General features: G+C 57.7%; 1 protein-coding gene across 2 annotated transcripts in view; it reads right to left on the bottom strand.

The window, feature by feature from the left end:
- The window catches only part of LMF1 (lipase maturation factor 1), an 88,272-nt gene that overhangs the window by 32,997 nt on the left and 34,251 nt on the right, over positions 1 to 21,024 (bottom strand). For both annotated transcript variants that reach the window (XM_013055293.2, XM_004750831.3), the window contains exon 4: positions 7,291 to 7,439. In XM_013055293.2, coding sequence (XP_012910747.1) covers positions 7,291 to 7,439 — 149 coding nt within the window. The remainder of the gene's footprint in view (positions 1 to 7,290; positions 7,440 to 21,024) is intronic.

Here is a 21,024-nt window from a genome sequence, read left to right as displayed (position 1 = left end):
GGGGTGGGAACACAACAGCGAAGAGGAGGCCAACTTTGTAGGTAATGGCCTAGCTGCTCCCACCCACTCGAGTTGTCCTCCCCAGTCTGCAGGCTGAAGCCTCAGCCCCCCGTGTGGCCATATTTAGACTGAGGAAAGAGCTAAGTGTCAGAGAGGCCGGAGGCTGGGATCCCGGCCTGACAGGATAGGCACACACAGTAGAGACACGGGGGCTTGCCCCTTGGCCAGCAGAAGACGCAGCAGAGAGCGGCCGTCCATGAGCCAGGAAGCATCCCCACTGGGCACGGAAGTCCCCAGAACGTTGTTCTTCAGCTGCCAGCCTCCAGAGGCATGAGGAAGTCTGGGCTGTTGAAGCCGCTCAGCCGGTGGTAGTTGGGGCGGCCCTAGCTGGGATGCTTGCCATCTGTCTGTCCAGTTCTTCCTGCGGTGGCCAGTGAGGCTGAGTGGGGTTTCAGGTGCTGGCAGCGACCATCTACGGGTCTTGGTAAACTACCTGATAAAACCATCCCCTTTTTCTGCCGAGTGATCCTTGTTACTGGGTTTTATGCATTCTTCACTGACCCACCACACGCTCTCCTGGTCTGCCACTGGCATCCGCCAGGAGCAGAGGGTTTTTATCCCAACGGAGTCCCACTCACCTGTTTTTGTCTTTTATGCTAACGTCCTCCGTGTTCTAAGAAACCTGGGCCCGTTGCAAACTGCAGACACACCCTGTTACCCTCAGGACGTGTGACTTCAGGGTACTGCTCTCAGTGCCTCTCCGATGTGTGCCTCTCCGATGTGTGCCTCTCCGATGTGTGCCTCTCCGATGTGTGCCTCTCCGATGTGTGCCTCTCCGATGTGTGCCTCTCCGATGTGTGCCTCTCCGATGTGTGCCTCTCCGATGTGTGCCTGTGCGCGGCTCGCTGGCCCTCTGCAGAGAACCACACCCCCCGGCACCTGGGTGAAGATGCCGGTCTTTCTTGGTCTGGGGGACTCCTCCTTTGGCAAAAAGTGTGTGCCGGTGATTTCCGTGTGGGACTATTTTCAGACACATGGGCTGTCCCCAGGTCAGCCGTCTGTCCTCATGCCCTCACCGCCCATGGTCAGTCTTGCTGACCATGACCTCTGGGAAGTCCTGAAACCAGGGACAAATCTCTGACAACTTATTCAAGATTTTCTGGCTATTCTTGGCCTGTGGCATTTCCATCCAAATCTGAGTCAGTTCACCAACCTTTTTTTTTTTTAATTAAAAAAAATTTTTTTTAAAAAGATTTTATTTATTTGACAAAGATCACAAGTAGAGAGAGAGATGGGGCACAGAGAGAGAAGGGGAAACAGGCTCCCTGCTGAGCAGAGAGCCCAATCTGGGGCTCGATCCCAGGACCCTGAGATCATGACCTGAGCTGAAGGCAGAGGCTTAACCCACTGAGCCACCCAGGTGCCCCTGTTCACCAACTTCTAAAACGAAGATCCTTCTAGGGTTACATCTGGGCTGCAGGAAATCTATGGATGGGTTTGGGGACAGCTGTGGGGGGCTGTGACAATTCTGGGAACTTTTTTTTTTTTTAAGTTTGTATTTATTTGAGGGGGAGAGAGAGAGAGAAAGCCGAGAGGGGAGGTCAGAGGGGAAGCAGACTCCCCACAGAGCAGGGAGCCCAATGTAGAATTCGATCCCAGGACTCCAGGATCATGACCTGAACCGAAGGCAGACGCTTCACCGATGAAGCCCGCCAGGCGCCCAGTTCTGGGACTCTGACTTGCACATGCGTGTCTGTCTGTTGAAGCCTGTCATTTCTCTCAGCAACGTCTAGTGGCTTTTGGGGTACAGAGCATCAGACTTGTTAAAATTTCCCGATTTTGGATGTTATTAATGATGTAGTTAAAATTTTGTTTAAAAGAACACTCAGGGGACGCCTGGGTGGCTCAGTGGGTTAAGCCGCTGCCTTCGGCTCAGGTCATGATCTTAGGGTCCTGGGATCGAGTCCCGCATCGGGCTCTCTGCTTGGCGGGGAGCCTGCTTCCCTCTCTCTCTCTCTCTGCCTGCCTCTCCATCTACTTGTGATTTCTCTCTGTCAAATAAATAAAAAATAAAAATCTTTAAAAACAAACAAACAAACACTCAGTATGTTTATTTAATATATTCATCACAAGGGATAAACCACAGACTCAATTTAGGAAACAGGAACAAAACAGAAGTGACACCACAGATCACAGAGTCATAGACAGAAGCGAAGAAAGGGACAGATGACCACAGGAGAGAGTAAGAAGCACCAGGAGAGGCTCCCAGGTTAGGTGCCAGCCGGGGGCCTGTGTTCGGCGCCATCTTTGTAGAGACTTCTTGAAGGCTCTGGCTTGTCCCAGAGCTCGGCAGCGTGTGTCTTCAAAGGGCCTTCAATGTTGCCTTCTCCTTGCAGGCTCTGGACGGAGAGCGGGTTGGTCCTGACGTCACCGACAGCAGACCCCTCGTCTGTCAGGATGTCCAGGCAGATGTGACTCCGGGTGTTGGCGCTGGGGTGTCGGCAGGGTGCACGGCATGGGGACCGCTAGGGAGCTCCGGGGAGAACTGACGCCTCAGATCTTCATTTACTTTGCAGGCTGCACGGTGGTCCCCGTTTGAAAAGGTCTGATTCAGGGAAGGCAGAAATCGCCTTGTCGCCAGACACCATGGGGGCCACTGCTCCTTCTGTAGCCTCTTGTGCCCAGGGCTCTGGGCAGCATTCCCGCTGGGCCCAGATCCTCTGCAGCAGCAGTGGCAATGGCAGCAGCCAGGTCGCAGTTCCGGAAGGCCTCCCGGGTGGTGTGGGCCGGGAGACAGGACCTCGGGTGAGCACGACTGCAACTGCCCAACGTTTCATTTCCTGAGAGCGTCTGCCCGCGTGGGGAGAGCACTGACTTCTGCGCAGGGTCTGTGGCTCCTGCCCTGGTGACTGCGTAGTTCCCCCCGAGGAGCTCGTGACCCTCCACATGCGTGGTCTCCTCTCCCGTGAGGACAGGTGCTTCTTCCCATGTTCGGAGCTTTTGTTACGTTCTCTTGCTTTTCTGCAGAAGCCACTCTCTCCATCCTGATGCCAAGCAGATGTGACGATGGTGCGTGCTCTGTGTCTCGTGGCAGGAGAGTGCAAGCCCCTGGCAGGGACGGGGTCGACATTGTGTCGTGTCAGCCTGAAGAAACCGCCTGTTCCTCATGAGCTGGAGGATGTTTCATGACCTCTGGGGTTAACAAATGTCCTCCCTCCGTTGGCTGAGATGACCTCCCCGCATCCGGTCACTGGCTGAACCACAGCGGTGCGTTCCCGCCCGCCCAGTCCTGCGTCCCGGGAAAGGCCGCTCGGTGCCCACGCCTCACGCCATTCTAGCGCTGCAGGCTCCGTTTGCTAACGGGTCAAAACGTTGTTGGTGCTCCTGAAGATTAGCGCTCCGGAACGTTCTTTTCTTGAAACGCCCTTGCCCTCCGTGTTTCACACACCTGAGCTGGGAAGGCTTTCCTCTCCGCTCTCTGGATGCACGGCGCCGAGTTTACACACTTCCTGCCGTAAATGTTGAGAGAATGTGTTGGCGAGGGCTTCTGGGCCCGTAGTTACGCAGTTGGAAAGGTGCGCTGTTCCTGACATTTCGCAGAGTTTTTGTTTCTTCTGTCTGTTGGTAATTCACGTCTGAGAGAGCGGAGTGTCTTCTCGGACTGTCCCCTCCATACACGACAAGTATGTAAGCTGTTTACCTTTTACTTCGAGAACACCCCAGCGCCCGGGAAAGCTGTGTACACGGCACGGAGGCCCTGCGCACCTGTCACGTTCATTTCACGCCAGAACCTCCCCACGCTGCCCGATGTTACCAGTTCCCCCCAGAAGTCCTCCCCTGTGCCAGGGCCATCCAGCACGCAGGCTGAGTGGCTGTGCTCCCCGGGCGGAGCCATGCCCTGCACTCCATGACCTCAGCCCTGCAGAGTGCTGGGGAGTAACTCTGAAGACTGTCCTCCGGTCAGGGTTTGCACGGCCTTGGGTTCTCCTGGTCAGATCAGAGCTGGGCACTGTCGCAGGTCTCCAACAGCAACGGGCCGTGTTCTCCTTGGGGCTCCTTCTGTGCCCAGCGCCCTCCTTCCTGTACCTTGCCCCCAAAGTCCAGCAGGACGTGAGGCGGAGCAGAGCCAACGGGCGCCGGCTGTTTCCCCCAGCCCCACTGTCTGCTGTCCGGTGTGATGCGGGCCGCACAACACCCTGGGTCATCTCCAGCTGTGTAGGGAGAGCCGGGCAGCCCACTGCCACCGCTCCTCCACGGCCCCACGTGGCATGAACACGTGGGAGCCCTGAGAAGGGGAGGTTGTGCCGCCCAACCGTGGGAGGCCTGAGCTCTCAGCACAGCGGAAGCGCTGCGGATGACACCGTCACCGCAGCCTCCGTGTCCAAGGCTCCAGATCGGCACAGGCCAGGGCCCGGGGCTCCCAGCTGCTGGCAGCCCCGTCCTTGGCGGCCTCCACACCCTGTCACTTCCTAAGCAGCAGGCGCTGTGCAGGCTGCCGCTCTCCCGTCCCATGCATTCTCTGCTTCCGTTCCCACAAAGGAAGACAAGCACCCAGTGCGCCGACAGAAGCACGAACGGCTCCTCTTCCCAGTAACTCCTGCGCAGCTGGGGTTAGCCGTCAGTCACGATGCCATGGAAGGTGCTTGGGGGTGCCGGCAGGCCCCGTGGGGGCCACTCCCCTCCCAGTATCACAAGCCCTGCGCCCAGCATCCTGACAGCTCCGCCGCCCCGTGCCCCGCGCCCCGACCCTGGCTGTGCTCCCATGGGGCCCTTGGCTTCCCGCCCCCCACCTGATGAAACTGCTGCCCCAGGCAGGTCCCCCGCGGCGAAGGAAACTGCGCACGCTATCATCTTTAGTATATGTGCTGCCGAACCGAGCACCATGCTGTCATCTTTAAAGGCAGCTGAGTAGAAAATCAAGATGAGGTGGGAGATGTGCACGGAGCCTCAGCCCACTACTAACCGTGTCCTACGAGACGCAGCCGGGAACTTCTCAGTGGCGGAAAAGGAACAGTGAAAAGGAGGCTGGCCGTCCTGGTAGTGACGTGGACATGGAGTCTGGAGAACGCACCCTTCGTGGCTCCACAGGGCTGCTCCCAGCACCTGCAGCCGCGCACGCCTGCCCGGGGCTGAGCACCTCCCGGCTACACCATAGCCAGACGCATGCTCCTGTGGCTTCCCGCACGGGCACCCAGGTCCCAGGCAGAGCACCCCGCTTCTGTACTCTGGCCGCTCTCGAGAGCCCCGGGTGCGGCATCAGCAGACCACAGGCGGCCGCCACACCAGCACGAAGCTGCTTTGGCATCCTGGAGGGTGTCAGAAACACGTAAGCACAGGCTCCTGGTGGTCCCATAAGCAGTCGGGGCCCTCTGTGCCCACAGACACCTGTGCTGCTCAGGAACCACCCATTGCCAGCAAGAGCGGGCCCTGCTCAGCATTTGAGGGCGATGCGGCAGTAAGACAGACTCCTGCTGGCCACGCAGACCTGGGGAGCGAGGGCATCCGATGACTGGCAGCCCCAGAGGGGTGTACGGCCGCTGGGTGGAGCAGAGGGGAGGTGGACACACTCCCACGTACAAAGCGTCTGTCGAGGGCAACCACAGAATCCCCTGGGAGTGCACCACACCACGCTCACTAAGTACACAGTGGGGGAGAAGGCAGCTCCTTGGAGAACTGGCTGGACATGCCTGAGTCAGAGACAGGACACACGGACCCTGCCCCGGACTGAGTGAGAGGCTGCCTACTGGGGATGCAGGGCACACAGCCAGTGTCAGTTGCAGGGGACGGGGTGGGGGGACTGTGGGCCATCTGGACTGCAGGGGACACGGGCGGGGGGGCTGCTGTTTCGGGCACGGCAGAAGCAGGCTGTCTGTGGGTTCATGCTGGCCCCCGGTCCCGGCCCCTGGGGAGACTTCAAGCAAACAGGTACTTCCCAGACCTGAATGACAAGGTGTCCGGTACGAAAGAAGTTAGTGTTGTAGGATAAAAACCCAGATCTCGTTACCAAAGGAGAGAAGTGCTAGAGCAAGTGAACACAATTTGCCAGGCTCCGTGCCTCGTCAGTTGGGGGTCAGAAGGAAACATGTCACTCCTGATTCTACGGTTCAGAGAGCGTTTCTGGAAATGGGAAAGGTGACGGGAGGCAGACGCGTGCACCTACAAAGGCCCTGAGGAAGTTGGTGGCAGGGACGTCCAGGCCCGGGGCCTGGTGAGAGGGTGTGAGCCGAGACTCCGCGGCAGGCAGCCATGGCCATGCGCCGAGCAGCCACAGCGGTCGGACAGTGCTGCCCACTCGCCTGGCCTGTGGGAGACACTCCCTGGAGAGCGACGTGTCTGCAGATGGCACTCAGCAGGCGCAGACAGGAGGAAGCCGGCGTGGCTGCTTTGGGGTGACACGGGGACTGTGAGCCTTGCTATTAGGAGCTCATCAGACACGTATGTAGTTAGGACCAGGGGCCCCAACATGAAGCCAAGAAGCCGGGCCAGCTGAGACGAAAGTGTACTAGCATCCCGTTCGATCGCGTGCATGAGACACGAAAGCTTGCTATCTGCAGCCTCTGCAGGGGGGACTTTCGCAGGACGTCCCAAAAGAAAACGGTGACCCATAAAACACTGGCCACTATCACTTAGCCTCCAAATGTCCGGTCCTAAGAGCACCACCACGTGAACAATAAGAGGCAGACGAGTACGTGGTCAGAGCCGTCACACCGTAGTGGCCAACCCACGGGCCCAGTCTCAGGAGGCTTACGATAGCTCCTTGAGAGTGTTTGTAAAACCCCCACGTTGGAAGCTCACAGGGCACCCCTTCCAAGCCCGGCCCCTGCCCTCTCCAGAAGCTTTACACTCTCGCTCGAGAACGTGGCTTTGCTACCCACCACTCTGGGTCTGGTCGACCTCTTCGTTCCCTAAGGCAACAGGACCAAGAACCACGGCACCGAGGGACACGAATCCTCTAGCACGTCTCGCTTTGTCCCTGTCCTTACTGGCTTAAACCAGTCCCAGGAACCAGCAGGAGGGCTGGTGGGGAGAGGGGCAGCTGCCAGGGGACTCTTCTGTGAGTCTCCCTTGTGCAGCGGGTTCAGGGTTGGGACACGTTCACAGAGAGTGCTCATGCAAAGGGCCGGGGGCATCTCAAGGGCTCACGGTAGGCCAGAGAGCACGGAGAGCAGCCAGAGAACATGGAGAGCGGCAGGAGGGACCCAGCAGGCACCGCCCAGCCAAGAGGGTGGTGAGGGATGGCTCCTTTGCGACGCATTCCCCCGAAACATAGTAAATGAGAGTTCTACTTACTGCTCCAAGCATGATTCTGAAAATCAGCCATCGAAAGCCCCACAGCACAATCTGGGATGGGGGGGTCCCCGTGGGCAGTCGAGACAGACTCCAAAGAGGGCACAGGAAGATCCCCAGGAATCCTGTTTCCAGAAGCTGGGACTCCCATCCTGCAACGAGGACAGGAAGAACACAAAGGGCCACGTTAGCACCAGCCATTCTCCAGAGCAGCAAGTCACCAAACTCAGTTGAACTTACATGGTCCCCAAACCAAACAGGTGGTGTGACGATGTGTAGGGCCAGACATCCTGATGGGAGGGTCTGCTCGGTCTGCGCTAGGGTGGGGGAAGCCAGAGGGAGACACAGGTCCGGCATCAGGGGCCCCAGCTCCACCTCGGGATGCAAGGGTGCGAGCCGGAAGCTGCCGAGAAACGCAGCAAGCAGTGCACACGGCAGTGGGAGCAGCTCCACGTTCTCACAAGCATGCCCAGAGCTGGGACCTGAAGCAGATCTCAGGCTGCCGTCCCTTGGCCTTTCTGTGTGCTGCCCATGCCCCTTAGGAGCTCACTTTGCTCAAAAACCTTGTGCAGCATGAAAGCTACTTTACACAAGGTCCGTGCGCTACGGTCCCATTCACAGAACGCTCAAGAATGAGCGGAACTGATACAGGAGAAATGGACACCTAGCCTCCAGGGTGACACTGGCGGGGGTGAGGGGCAGGGGGTGCCTGGGCCAAGACTCATCAGAGACAGCTGAATGTGTACTTCACTGTAAATTTCTTCCTGCAACAAAACAAAACAGCCAACAGACAAACTTAACTGAGTTCTGAACCTGAGTTTTACGGCTGGACAGACAGCTCTTGGGGTCTGCAACTCGGGTTGACATGCACAGAAGGTTACAGCGTGGGACAGGTTGACGTTTGCAGAGCGGATGCCCAGTGTGGCCCTGGTGGTGGGTTTACGGGTCTCACCGCACCCCCTCTTTGAAACTCTGCAGTTTGACACTTTTCATAACAAAGTGGGGGACCCGCTTACTCTCATGTCTTCGGGAATTTCTGAAGTCCCAGTTCCAAACCCGCTCCTCTGTAGGAGAGGACGGTTTGCTGTGAGGCAGTGCCCGGTACCTGTGCTGGGGACTCTGGGGCTGCCAGCATGCACCCTGTACCCATCCAGAGGGGCTTCCAGAAGCAGGCAGAAGCCTGGGCAGTGCGGGGGAGGGGGCGCCTTCAGGAGCTGGGACGTGAGGTGGGGGCTGTGTCCAGGAAGGGGCACTCATGCCCCGTTCTGTGGAGACCCAGTGAGTGGCGTCCACCAGCCGTGACTAAGTGCTGGGAGACCTGACTCCTGTCCGAACTCCAAGAGGAAAAAGGCAGGAAGCCTCAGCACTTAGTCTGTTTTGGGGATTCCGGACACAGAGCACCCAGGGTCAAGGTTCCCTTCTCGTTCACGTCGCTGGAAGAGTTTGCTTTACAACTTGCTTCAAACTCCCTTTCTTGTCTCAAGCAGAAGAAATAGACTTTGTTCCTTGTGACAGTTTCTCCAGTCTTGTGTTGAGAGAGGGCTGTCGTCAACCTCGGGCTCGCTTCACGTGGACTGTTTCCCAAGCCATGTCCCTACTGCCCCGGGGATGCCACAGAAGGCGGAAGTGACCGGGCGCTGCGGCTGCTTCCCAGGGGGCGCTTCTGCTCGTGGAGAGACCTCTGAGGCCTGCCGCCGGCTCCGGGCCCTCCGCCCATGCGCCGAGAGTGCGAGGGAGCCGGGAGGCCCCGCGGCACGGAGCAGCAGTTTGGGGCAGTGGCCCAGCGAGCAGGCAGGTGCGGGGCCTTCTGGGCAGAACCTGGCAAGCCACAGAGACGGACGGGCAGGTGGGGCGCCCGCCCAGAACCCCATGGTCATGGGCACGTTTGCTCGGCCCCCAGTACAAGGCTGGTGCTGCCCACACTCACAGGAAAGCCCTGGCAGACTCGGAGCCGCTGGCGCGGGTGCAGAGCGTTCCCCAGAGCACAGGCCCGCCTTCTCTAATTGCCGCCGCACTTCACACAGATGTGCCGAGCGGAATTTTAACACGTTGTTTGAATGACACCAGTCAAAGTGATGTGCAAATGGCGGAGCCCAGAGACCCACTCAAGTGCCGGCAAGCGGGTGATGGGGCGGGCGAGGGATACACAGCCACCTCGGGGACTCACGTGGACTGGCAGGGGTCAGCCGCCCTCCTGCTTCCTGTGAACCTGCTGGAACCTTCCTTACCCTGCTGGCGAGTTCGGGGACAGTGGAGACACCTAAGGCCCTCGCCAACCCCTCCCAGCCGGCTGGAGCCACCAGGTCACTGGCTGCTGGCTCCTGGGCCATGAGCACTCGCCAACACCGCTGGGATGGAAAATGTCGCTGGCAGAGCCCCCTGCTCCTGCAGATCCTGTCAAGGCCAAGCAGACTGGGTTGCGGCACAAGGAGCAGCACTGTTCTCACCCAGTGTGGTGGGCAGGCGTCCCCAGAACCAGATGCCTGGACGGCTGGCTTCCCACAGCCCCGTGGCCAGGTGCAGAGGACGGCCAGCCCACGCTTGCCGGGGCCCCACAACACACGGCTCCCCGCCGCAAGCGCTGAACGCCACCCGCAGACTCCACGGCGGCCTCACCGCAGCTTCAAGTCCCTCGGGGAGGGCGCCTGCGCCTCCTCCACCTGTACTCAGACCCTTTTCCGGACGGGAGACTGCAGACTGGCTCCTGCACTGCTATGCCAATGCCCGCTTATGGGGCTCAGTCGGCTGGGCGGCGTCTGACTCAACTTGGGCTCACGTTACCAGCTCAGGTCGTGGGGTGGAGCCGGCACAGAGTCCGTTTGGGATTCTGTTTCTTCTGCTGCACCCCCCACAACTCTCTCTTTCTCTCTCTCACAAATAAATAAAATCTTTAAGAAAAACATTTCGCTTCCATGGTGACCCTAGAAGGCTCCGACCCCTCGGGTGTCTCTCAGGGGTGCTGCTGATGTGTGGTCCCACACGGCTCTGGGGGGATGGCTAGTTGACGTCCTCTAGGAAGCCACAAAGCCTGAGGTCCAGGGAGCTGCCTGTTTCTGGAATGGCCACTTCCAGAAACCTACTGGCTTATTTGCAATAGTGTAGACAAGCGGTGAATAGGCCACATTTGGGAAGCTTCCACGTGAACTGGGGGGGGAAGTCCTGCAGCTCAGAGAAATGGGGTCAGCACTCTTGACCCTGACACTTGGACAGTGACTACCGGAGCATCTGTCAGCCGGCAGGCAGTTCCCAAGCTATGTTAGCTCTTTGGCCATGTCACCAGATAGGCAGTGGGACCAGGGCTGGACCACACTCAAGAGAGGCTGCAGGGTCAACCCCCCGGTGCTGCTGCTGGGACCATGAACCCCGATGTAGCTCTGCCCAGAGCTTGGGGCCAACCACCACTGTTCACATCCTTCAGGTCAGAGGGCAGCCACAGCCCTGAGCCCTGCAGTCCGTGGGCGGCTTGTGGGGCCGGGGCCGGTGGGCACTGCTCTCTTGGCTGGTGCCACCGAGCTAGCATTTCACACTGGTGGGGCACACGCCCTTGTCTGCCAGGCCACTGCGGGGAGCCTGAGGAAAGACCCCAGGGCACGTGCTGAACGCGGACCCTCAGCACATGCAGAAGCACAGGGGTTCAGTCTGTGGCCCCGCGTCCCGCGACTCTGGCTCACCTCAGGGACCTGCTCTCGAAATAAAACCAGCATACCAGTGGCACCGAGCTTTCTGCCCTACTTGGGGACATGTGGAGAGTGAAGGTGCTCTTCTGTTAAACACCCAGAGAACCCAGCGCCCACAGGCCCAACCTGTGCCTGCAGACCCGGGAGCAGCCGAAGGCATGGCGCCTTGAGGCCAACGGCACGGGGGTGGGGGACCCTGGCTGCCTCTCCGGGTCTTGCCTGCTCGTGGTGGGAAGCAGACGTGCTCTGGCTGGTGAGGGGCTTGTGGGGCCAGGGCAGTTCAGAGGCCTGCACCAGGCCTCTGAGGAGGTCATCCGGAGTTGAGGTCCCATGAGGCACAAGCGCAGCTGCTTCTGAGCCTGGAGAAAGACCTGGTCGAGGTGCAAACTGCAGACGGCCGCTGGCAGAGACGGTACCAAGCGAGGGCTCGTCACCTTCCTGAAATTTATTACAGCTACTTAGAATACTGAAGCGTGGCACCTACAGATCCTTCAAGAGTGACAGCCGCCATCCACAGGAGGGGCAGGAAACCCATTAGCCTCGGGTTAGAAACTGGGAAGAGGCAGAGAGACGCCTCCCCTCTGACGGGCTGTCACTCCTGCACGGCGCCCTCCCCCCCCACGGCGCCGCCCGGGGCTCCCAGCGGCACCCAGAGAGCACGCACAGCTCTTCCACGCCGCGTTCTCCACCTTCGAGGTCCTCCGCCAGGGTGGGGAGTGATGAACCAGCCCACCAGTCCGCTGTGCACAGTCCGGCTGTGGCACCAGAGGGCTGTGGGCCACGGCGGCGCAAGGGGCCCTTTCCATGGTGTGGGGGTGACAGAGTGCCCCACACGGTTCTGGGGTTACCATGTCTTTCACGGGTACCAACGCCTTCACCCCTGCTAATATCCCCCTGCCGTGGCAACCAGCCACAGCCAGCATGTGTCACGTGTCTGCAGGAAAGGACACCGTTTGAGGGGCCTGGCCTTGATGACCCCTTTAGGCCATCGGAATGGCTTGTAGAGCTGACCGACCTTGCCCTAAGGGGACAGACTGGGGACAGTCCTTTGTCCTCGGGCTGGCGGTACTGATGCCAGCCTCACCCCAGAGATAGGCCCACACTCTTGCCTCCCCCAGCCCTGGCCTGGTTGGAGGTGGGTCTCCCCCAAGAATCCCCTAGAACCAGCATGAACCGAGTAGGGGAATGTGGCCCGAGAGGCTCTGCTCTGGCTGTTAGTCCAGGAGACAAAGCCTGGTTTCTGAAAGGAGAGGCAAGCCGGGGACTCCACATTTCGGAGGCAGGATTTAAGTCCAGTAGTGAACAAATCGTGAACAGGAGTGAATTTTCTAGCAAGTGGATACTTTTGGAAGAGTCGGTTAAAGGCTTCATGCTTCAAATAAAATCATTTTAAACTGCATGCTCCCAATTATGAATCATTTAGAAAATTGTTAATCTGTGTTGTGAGGATGTCCTTGGGCGTTGCAGGGAATAGGAAGTGACCTCTGTAACCTGCACACCCACACAGCGACCCTCCGTCCACTGCACTTTGTCACGGTGCTGGTTAATACTCAGTTACCATGGCAACCAGACTTCCTAGCCCCAGGTGTCCCCTGCTGCTCAGATCTGTGCAGGTGTCACCAGCTAGCCCGAAAACAAAACTCAGTAATGACCTTAGCTAGCTTTACTGGTTTTGGATAAATATGAAAATGCTTCCTGTCCACGGAAATTAGATCTAGCAACAGAGATTTCTTAGGATTAATATATTCCAAATAGCTAACATACATCCGGCTGAAGGGCACGATGCACTACCATTCCTTTGTCTTTTGTTTCCTTCCTGCGCTTGGAAACTAGCCGGAGCCTGTCTCAAAGCAGCCTGTCAGGATGCTGAAGACGTGCAGGTCATGCCATCTGGGGCTGCCGCGGCAAGGGATGCTCCAGGTCTACTGTGCCCCAGGAGGTGTGTCCGCTGAGGCACACCCTGTATCTGTGGGCCCCGCACGGCATTGCCTCATGCAGCAGAGGGAGTGCCCGCCTGCGTGCACAACGGGCCCCGTGCCCGCGGAGGCGGGCCACTCATCCCACATGCTCTGCGGCGTGACCCACTTTCACCCTCCACTGTTCCCGATCTTCCACATACTCCGTGCGTACGGTTTCTGGGCATCCCCGAAGCTGCTGAGGGGTGCACCCTGTCACCGAAGGAGGGCAGGCCTGGTGGGTGCACAAGGCTGGCACATCCACTTACCGTATGCATAGGCGAACGCGTCGGGAACCACGCGAGGGTCAGCTCTTCTGAACAGCAGGAAGGGGTCACGCACGACTCTAGCCGCTGTGTGCCCAGGACCGAGGTCGGGTGGCACTGCAGCCTTAGCCCCCCAGACACGGTCTCCCCTGGAGTCACTGCACTGGGCACAGCGGCGCTCCCCCTTCCCACACGCAATAGGATTGGCCTCACTCCCCTTTGAGAGGGAGAGATTTCTGGCCCTCTCATGAGGTGACCGGCAGCTCCAGGTCTGGAAGCAGGATGGCCACTAAGGCGCAGCTCACCCCACAGACCCTGCTCTGGGCAGCGTGTACGTTCCACGGTGCCATGGAAAGGAGAGGCAGGCGTCAGGCACAGAACGAGGACCCCGTGGGCACTGCCGGTGGCCAGTGTTGATCCCAGGTTGTGCGCAGAGAAGCCTGGGGGCGGTCTGGTGAGGGGAAGGGCCAGTGATGTCCACGGGCACCACATCCCTGAGGCCGTCAGGGCAGGTTTCCAGAAATGCTTTTTGTTTTTCGAAGGGTCAGGTACGACGGAGGAAGGGCTTCAGCTAAGTCAGCTGATGTGAATCACCAGAGGAAAACAGCACACGAGCGATGCATAGGCCCTGGCAGGGAGAGGGCAAAGCTCGCCGGCACCCCACTGACAGCCCCCCCCACCCCTCCGCTCCAGCCCGGCTCTCCTCCCTCACTGGAGACCAGGCCCACCTTAGGTCTCTGCCCCCAGTGCCCGTTCCTGGCCCCTTTGGTCAAGTCTCTGCTGAGATGCCGCCTTCTCAGGACGTAAAATTTACAACTGGGCCACAGCGCGTCCCAGCACAGCCTCCCGATCGATGCGCTAGCCCCGACTGCACGTCGCGCACCTCCCGCCTCCACTCACGTGAGGCATGGACAGACAGGGAAACTGCACAAAGAAACAGAACTACAAGAAAACAACCCGACAAATTCTAGAACTGGAAAAGAAAATATCTGAAATTAAAATTTTACTAGATGAATGCAGTAACAGCTGGGAGGACACAGAACAAAAAGGTAGTGACCGTGAAAATAGCTCAACTGAAGTTATTCAACTTGAAAAACAGATCTTTTTTTTTTTTTTCCTAAGATTTATTTTAGCACACGAGCAGGGGAGGGGCAGAGGGACAGAGGGTAGCAGGCTCCCCACTGAGCAGGGAGCCCGACATGGGGCTCGATCCCGGGACCCTGAGATCACGACCTGAGCTGAAACCAAGAGTAGGATGCTGACTGACTACCCAGGTGCCCCTAGATTTTTTTTTCAAAGATTGAGTAACAAAAGAACACACCCCTAGGAAGTGGGGGACACCATCAGATGTTCCTACATACACATCATTGGAACCTTGGAGAGAAAAGGGCAGAAAAAACCCTGAAAATATACTGGCAGAAGTTACTCAAATTTGGTAAAAGACATAAAGGTACAGATTCAGGAGCCTCAGAGAATCACAAGACAGCGTCCAAAAAATGCCACACAGAGTCAGACTGCCGACAACCGGAGACAAACCCTCCCCCACAGTCGGAGAAAAACACGGCGCTAGGTCTGGAGGAGTGACTGGGTGAGGGACAGCTGCCTTCTTGCCAGACAGTGGAGGCGAGCAGACCGCAGACTGAATGCAGACCCTTCCACCTCCCGCAACTGTGTTCCGAGACCAGAACCAAGAACCCCACGCTTTCACATGGCAAGGACCCAAACCGTCCGCAGAGACAGAATGCGGAGACAGTCAAGGATCTTTGGAGGACAGGAAGCACTCAAGCAGCCCAGCACAAGTGAGAGAAGGCACTCGTGTCCCTCGGGGGACAGATCAGCTGCCTGGGAGCACAGGACACAGTCTTAGAAAACGTCACTATGAAGAATACTGCAGCCTACGAGAAAGCGGGAGATGGTTCCCCACTGTCAGCTACTGAAGATCCGCTTTCATTTGGGTCATTTTGATTTCATTTCTCAGACATACCCTGTTAACGATGGCCCTTCCCCATAGGCCACCAAGATCAAGGATCCCCAGTGGGGGACGGACAGGCACACTGTCTGCAGAGAGGTATCGGCTGAGGAGGAGCTCTGGAAAGTGGCCGAGAAGCCAGGCACAAAGCAGACCTTCCCTCCCTGTGGAAAGCATGGGTGCGGACAGACACACCTCACAATAGACAGGGTCCTCCCTTTGCATACACGGGAGTGACGGGAATTTTCTACATCCTGACAGCAAGTTACACAGGTGTACGCATTTGCCAAACACTAAAACTGTGTACTTAGGATCTGCGCGTCTCATGGCACGTGAACTCTGTCGGGGACAGCGCTCCAGTCTAGCGAACGACCAGTGGTGCTGAAGTTAATGATCAGGGCAAGTACGTGGGTCACAGGACACAGACTCTGAAACGCATCAAAACAGATTGTGGATTGACAGATGGACAGAGATATGAAGAGATCAGCCAAATAAAGCAAAAAAGCTAGTAAAATGTAAACTGTAGAAGCTAGATGGTCCATATATGGGTTTTTACCACACAATCCTTTAAGCTCTTTTGGCATGTTTAAAATTTTTCATGACATGATTTAAAAAGTCCTATGTAACACTTATTCTTAGCCACTGTAAAAATAAGAAAAAAGTTCTAAGACTTGACATAGAAAAAAAACACGTTTGCCTACACAGAAAGTTTAAAAAAATCTACAGAAAATGAGCTTAACTATCAAGAGGCACTGGCAGCAATCGCAAATGACATTAAAAGGAACCCTATAGGGCACTTAGGGACCAGTGATTCTCCTGGAAGTTGACAAGGGAAAGATTAAGTGTTCTATCTTGAGTTTTCCGGAGAAGCTGGGTTTCAAGCGACCAAGGAGTTGAAGAAGGAAAGTTGATTCAATTAAAAAAAAAAATCGCAAAAAAAAAAAGAATTGCAGAGAAATGCAAGCAGAATGACAGAATGAGAGCATGTGCCCTGGGCGGGCACCGGGTACCGAGGAGCTGAGTCCAGACACTTGGTACAACCTTGGCTAGACCTTCCGGTGCTGCTGACGGAGAACTTTCTGGGAACAGATCGGGTTGGTAACACTTGGCCCGTTGCTGATCTCACCATCGCAGAGCGAGGGAAGGTAGCCTGTGCTTTCTGACCGACAGCGAGAGAAGTCCCCGCACCCGTGAGGCACCCCGCTCTGATGCCGCCTGGAGCCAATGGCTAGCCCACCAGCGACCGGCAGGGGATGGCAGGGCTGGAGGCAGTCAGCTGCTCACAGAATCCTGTCTGGATGCCCGGGGGCTGCAGGAGAGGCCTCCACAGCTATGGAACACACCGCGGTCTCCTCCAGACACAGCAACCCCACACAAGGTATTTATTCACGAGGCGGCCAGCAACGCTGGAACCTGTTGGAACCTGCTGGAACCCCCGCGACATTTCCAAGGTACGGCTGTAGGGGGCTGCGCCGGGGGGCGCGTTCCTAAGCAGCGTGGCCTGCAGTCCGCTCCAGCCGGCACAGCAGACCCTCGTTGCACACTCCCAGAGTCACGTAACCCTAAGTTCAGTGAGCAGGGCCTTCTCCCATCTGCTGGGACATCTAGACTGACTGCCAGCATGTCCACAAATCCTACCAGCCTGTGAAATGCAGGGTTTTAAACCACCATTTGTTCTAGAAGCCAAGCTTACAGTGAGTATGGGAATACGTCTTTTAAGAAAATATTCAGAAGGAAAGCCATTACACTTTATAGAGAGACACACAAGGTTTTTAAAAACACCAGCACAGCGTGCGTGCGTTTTCCAAAAGAGGACAGCAGCAGAGCAGCTGAAAGCCAGGGCTCCGGGAGCGTGGCGAGGCTAGCCAAACTCTTCAGGCGAAGCTCTAACAGCGGTTTCGTCGCCCCATCCTCTGTCCGGTGGCCAGCTGCCCAAAGGAGGTGAGGAGCTGGAGGCGGATGAGGGCCGGAGGGCTGGCGGCCACGGTGTGCTGATGGGGAGAGTGCCGCCCCCGGAAGCAAGCAGACTGCGGCCACATGGCCCGCACATGCCAGCCTGCTGGGCCCAAGGAAAGGGGAGGGAGGATCCAGGGTCCTGGGGTCCGGCAGCCACATTCACGAAGACTGAGGGTTCTGTTCCCGTTTGGTGACCGTGTAAGAGGGGGCGTCCTGCTCCCAAACCATGGAGCTCATGTTGACATAGAAGCCAACCGCTGCTCATACCCACACCAGGTGTGCCCCCGTCAGTATATTCCTTGGGATTAAGGACTATACTTGCTGATTTGGGCACCATCAAAAGGGAAGAGAACTGTCCGTTTATGGATACTCAATCTGGGTCTTCAAGCCAAGTGACCGAATGGCGGGTGCGAGAGCTGCATGAGGGCGTCTGTTCTAAGTGGCGGGCGCTGACCTTGCCACACTGTGGGAACGGGTACTGTGCCCAGGCAGGCTGGGCCCAGACACCAAGTGACAGCCTGAGTCAACACAACCACATACGTGCTTAGAATTTAGGAAGGGGCCGAGCTGTGGGGAGTCCAGAAGCTTCTGAGGCGCGGAGAGCCACTTGGCGTGGTGAGAATCACAGCTTCCTGTCTCCTGAGTCACAGCTTTCATCCCCAAGCCCCGGGCCTTTCTTGAGGCAGATCACACAGCTCTTACTCAGATGGAAGGGGGTTTCTTGCCATCAAAAACCACAAAATCAGAAACACAGCACAGACAGAGTGGACAGGAAAGCAGTAAAGTCACCAGTCCCGACGAAGCACCAAGAGCCACACTGAGCACCGCCCCTGTTCTGTGGACTGCCCTTGCAGATCCCAGGCACCAAATCCTTTCCTCAGGCTCACTCACACCCACTGCTGGGTTCCCTCAGTGGCTCCAGCAGACCATCTCCCTGCCTTACTAGCCCCTCCCACGATAACCTAGATGTCGCTTCCTAGACGACCACTCTTTGGACCCTCAGCTCTCTCCATGCACAACCTGGAGAGGGAGCTTTCCCACACACCACCTGCAGGGCATCTGGGGGGTTCTCTCCATGCACCACCTGCGGGGCACCTCTGGGCTCTCTCCATGTACGGGGGGTGGGGTGGGCGTCTCTCCACACACCACCTGGGGCGTTCTCTCCATGAACCACCTGTGGGGCACCTGCGGGCTCTCTCCACGTACCACCTGGAGGGGCTCTCTCCACGTACCCTCTGGGGGGACCCTCTCCACATACCACCTGTGGGCTCTCTCCATGTACCACCGGGGTGGGGTGTCTATCTACGCACCACCTGGGGGGGGTCTCTCCATCCACCACCTGGAGGAGCTCCCTCCATGCACCACCTGGGGGGATGTCTCCACGCACCATCTGCAAGATATCTGGGGGCCTCTTCTCACCTACCACGGGGGGCCTCTCTCCACACACCCCCTGGGGGACCATCTCCACATACCATCTGCAGGGCACCTGGGGGGCTCTCTTCACACACCACCTCACGGAGGGACTCTCTCCACATACCACCTGAGGGGCACCTGGGGGCTCTCTCCATGCACCTCCTGGGGGAACCCTCTCTATACACCACCAGAGGGGATTTCTCCACACACTACCTACGGGACACCTGGGGTGGTCTCCTCATGTACCAGCTGGGGGGGTTCTCTCCACATACCATCTGCAGGGGTACCTGGGAGGCTCTCTCCATGCACCACCGGGAGGCGGGGGTGGGTATGTCACCATGCACCACCTGAAGGCATCTGTGGGGCTCTGTCCACACACTGTCTGTGGGGCACCTGGGGGGAATCCCTCCATGTACCACCTGGAGGAAGCTCCCTCCACACACCACCTGGGGGTGGCTCCCTCAATGCATCATCTTGGGGGGGCCCCTCTCTACACACCACCTGGGGGGCGCTCTCTATGCACCACCTATAGGACACCTGCAAGGCTCTCTCCACGCGCCTGGGTGGCTCTCTCCATGCACCACCTGGGGGGGTCCCTCTCTACACACCACCTGGGGGGCACCTGGGTGGTTCTCTTCATGTACCCCTTCTGCGGGGGAAGCTCCTGTCCACGCACCACGTGGGTGGGGGGGGCTTTCTCCATGTACCACCGGGGCAGGGGATGTCTTCATGCACCACCGGCGGGACATCTGGGGGCCTCTCCCCACATACCACCTACGGGGCACCTGAGGGCTGTCTCCACGCACCACGTGGGGGACCCTCTCCACGCACCACCTAGGGGCCTCTTTCCACACACCACCTGTGGGGCACCTGGGGGGCTCTCTTTATGCACCACCTGGGGAGGCCGTCTCCACATACCACCTGGGAGAGTTCTCTCTATGCAACACCTGGGGGGGGGGGCTCTGTCCATGCACCACTGGGGTGGGGGGGATGTCTCCTCACACCACCTGCGGGGCACCTAGAGGAGCTCTGTCCATGCAACACCTGCGAGGGCTCTCTCCACGCACCACCAAGAGAACCTAGATAGACTGTGTCCAATCCTGCCGGGAGTTACACAGAGCACAGGTCAACCTCGGACTGGCCAACAGGAGAGACAAATCCGAGTCTGCTCCTAGTGTGAACACCCTGCCATCCTCTGAAGACCTCCACTCCTCCCAAACCCCCAGCAGGGGCAGGCCCCCATCGCCCCCACACTTAGAACAGGCTCCTGAACCCGTCCATATCCCACCTCTAACCATAAACACCATGAAGCCCCCAGTCCCAGAAAAGGAAGGGACTTTCCACCAAGCCAAAGGCCCCTAGCTGGGAGTAGGCCTCACTACAGCCCCCAGCCAAAGTGTCAGTGGCTCCCCTCTCCAGCCCTCCCTGTCCCAAGCCGGACTTCTCACGGCCTTCTGGGAGCGTGGTCCCTCTGCTGTTCACCTTCCATCTAACGCTGATCGTGTTTTACTAAAACCAACTTATTAAAACGAATGCTATCAACTTTACTAATTCTTAATGGAAAGCAAACATGCTCAGTTAAAGTGGAGCTAAGAAGAAAAGTGACCTGATCACCTAGAGATAAGTCTAATTCCCTGATCAGGTACCTCAAAATCATTTCAAAGGATTTCTCAGAAGTAGCAATGGAATAGAGTACATGTAGTTTAAAACCCACTTTAATATATTTTAAGTATATTTTTGCATCATTAAATATTACGTTTAGTAATCCACAGAAATGTCATTTTAACTCATTCTCTGTGGCTGAACCTTTCGGGCTGTTTCCATTTTCTCCTGCCGCAAACACAGTGGCAAAGACCTCACAGTCTTTCTGCACACCCCCAGCCTTGCCGGAGAAAACTGTCAAGTGGGCCGGCGACCCAGAGGCTCATGCACTTGGAAGAGGCCAAGCCATACCCGTGTGGCCATGCTGTCCTCGAGAGGTGGCGCTGAGTTGTGGGCTCGCGCTGGGACCCGGCTGCCCAGCCACCCCAGGGCTGCTGCAGACAGTCCTCCCCGGCACCCGGCACCCCCGCTTGTTGCTGGTTTAAGGACTGCCTCCCGCAATTCCTGGCCAAATCATGTCACAGGCTCTCAGTCCCGAAAACCGCTCAGCGAATGGCTTGCTGTTCCGGCACGTTGGCACTTTCTCTCATAAATGCCTCCGTGGAGGACAGCGCCCTGCGACACTGAGGTCCTCTCGCGCAGGTGCACAGTGGAAATGCCTTCCGCAAGCCCTTGGCGCACCGCGAGCAGACACATGGGCGGGCCGGACACAAGCACAACACGTCACAGGTAGCACATCCGTGTACCAGACCACATGGCCATGAGTGTGCAGATGCTGCACCGTGATAAGCACGCTCCATGCTTACGGTTTCTGTTTGCCTTGCCCACACATCCCTGCCTGCTTTTTCTAAGATTTACAGATGGTGCGATGGCCTCTTTGGGCCGTACTGCTCCGTGTT

Source organism: Mustela putorius, unplaced genomic scaffold (assembly GCF_011764305.1).
Source record: "Mustela putorius furo isolate JIRA1106 unplaced genomic scaffold, ASM1176430v1.1 tig00004007_pilon_pilon_pilon, whole genome shotgun sequence".
Taxonomy (NCBI): domain Eukaryota; kingdom Metazoa; phylum Chordata; class Mammalia; order Carnivora; family Mustelidae; genus Mustela; species Mustela putorius.
Note: the sequence above shows the minus strand (reverse complement) of the source record. Positions and strands in the feature narration are given on the sequence as shown.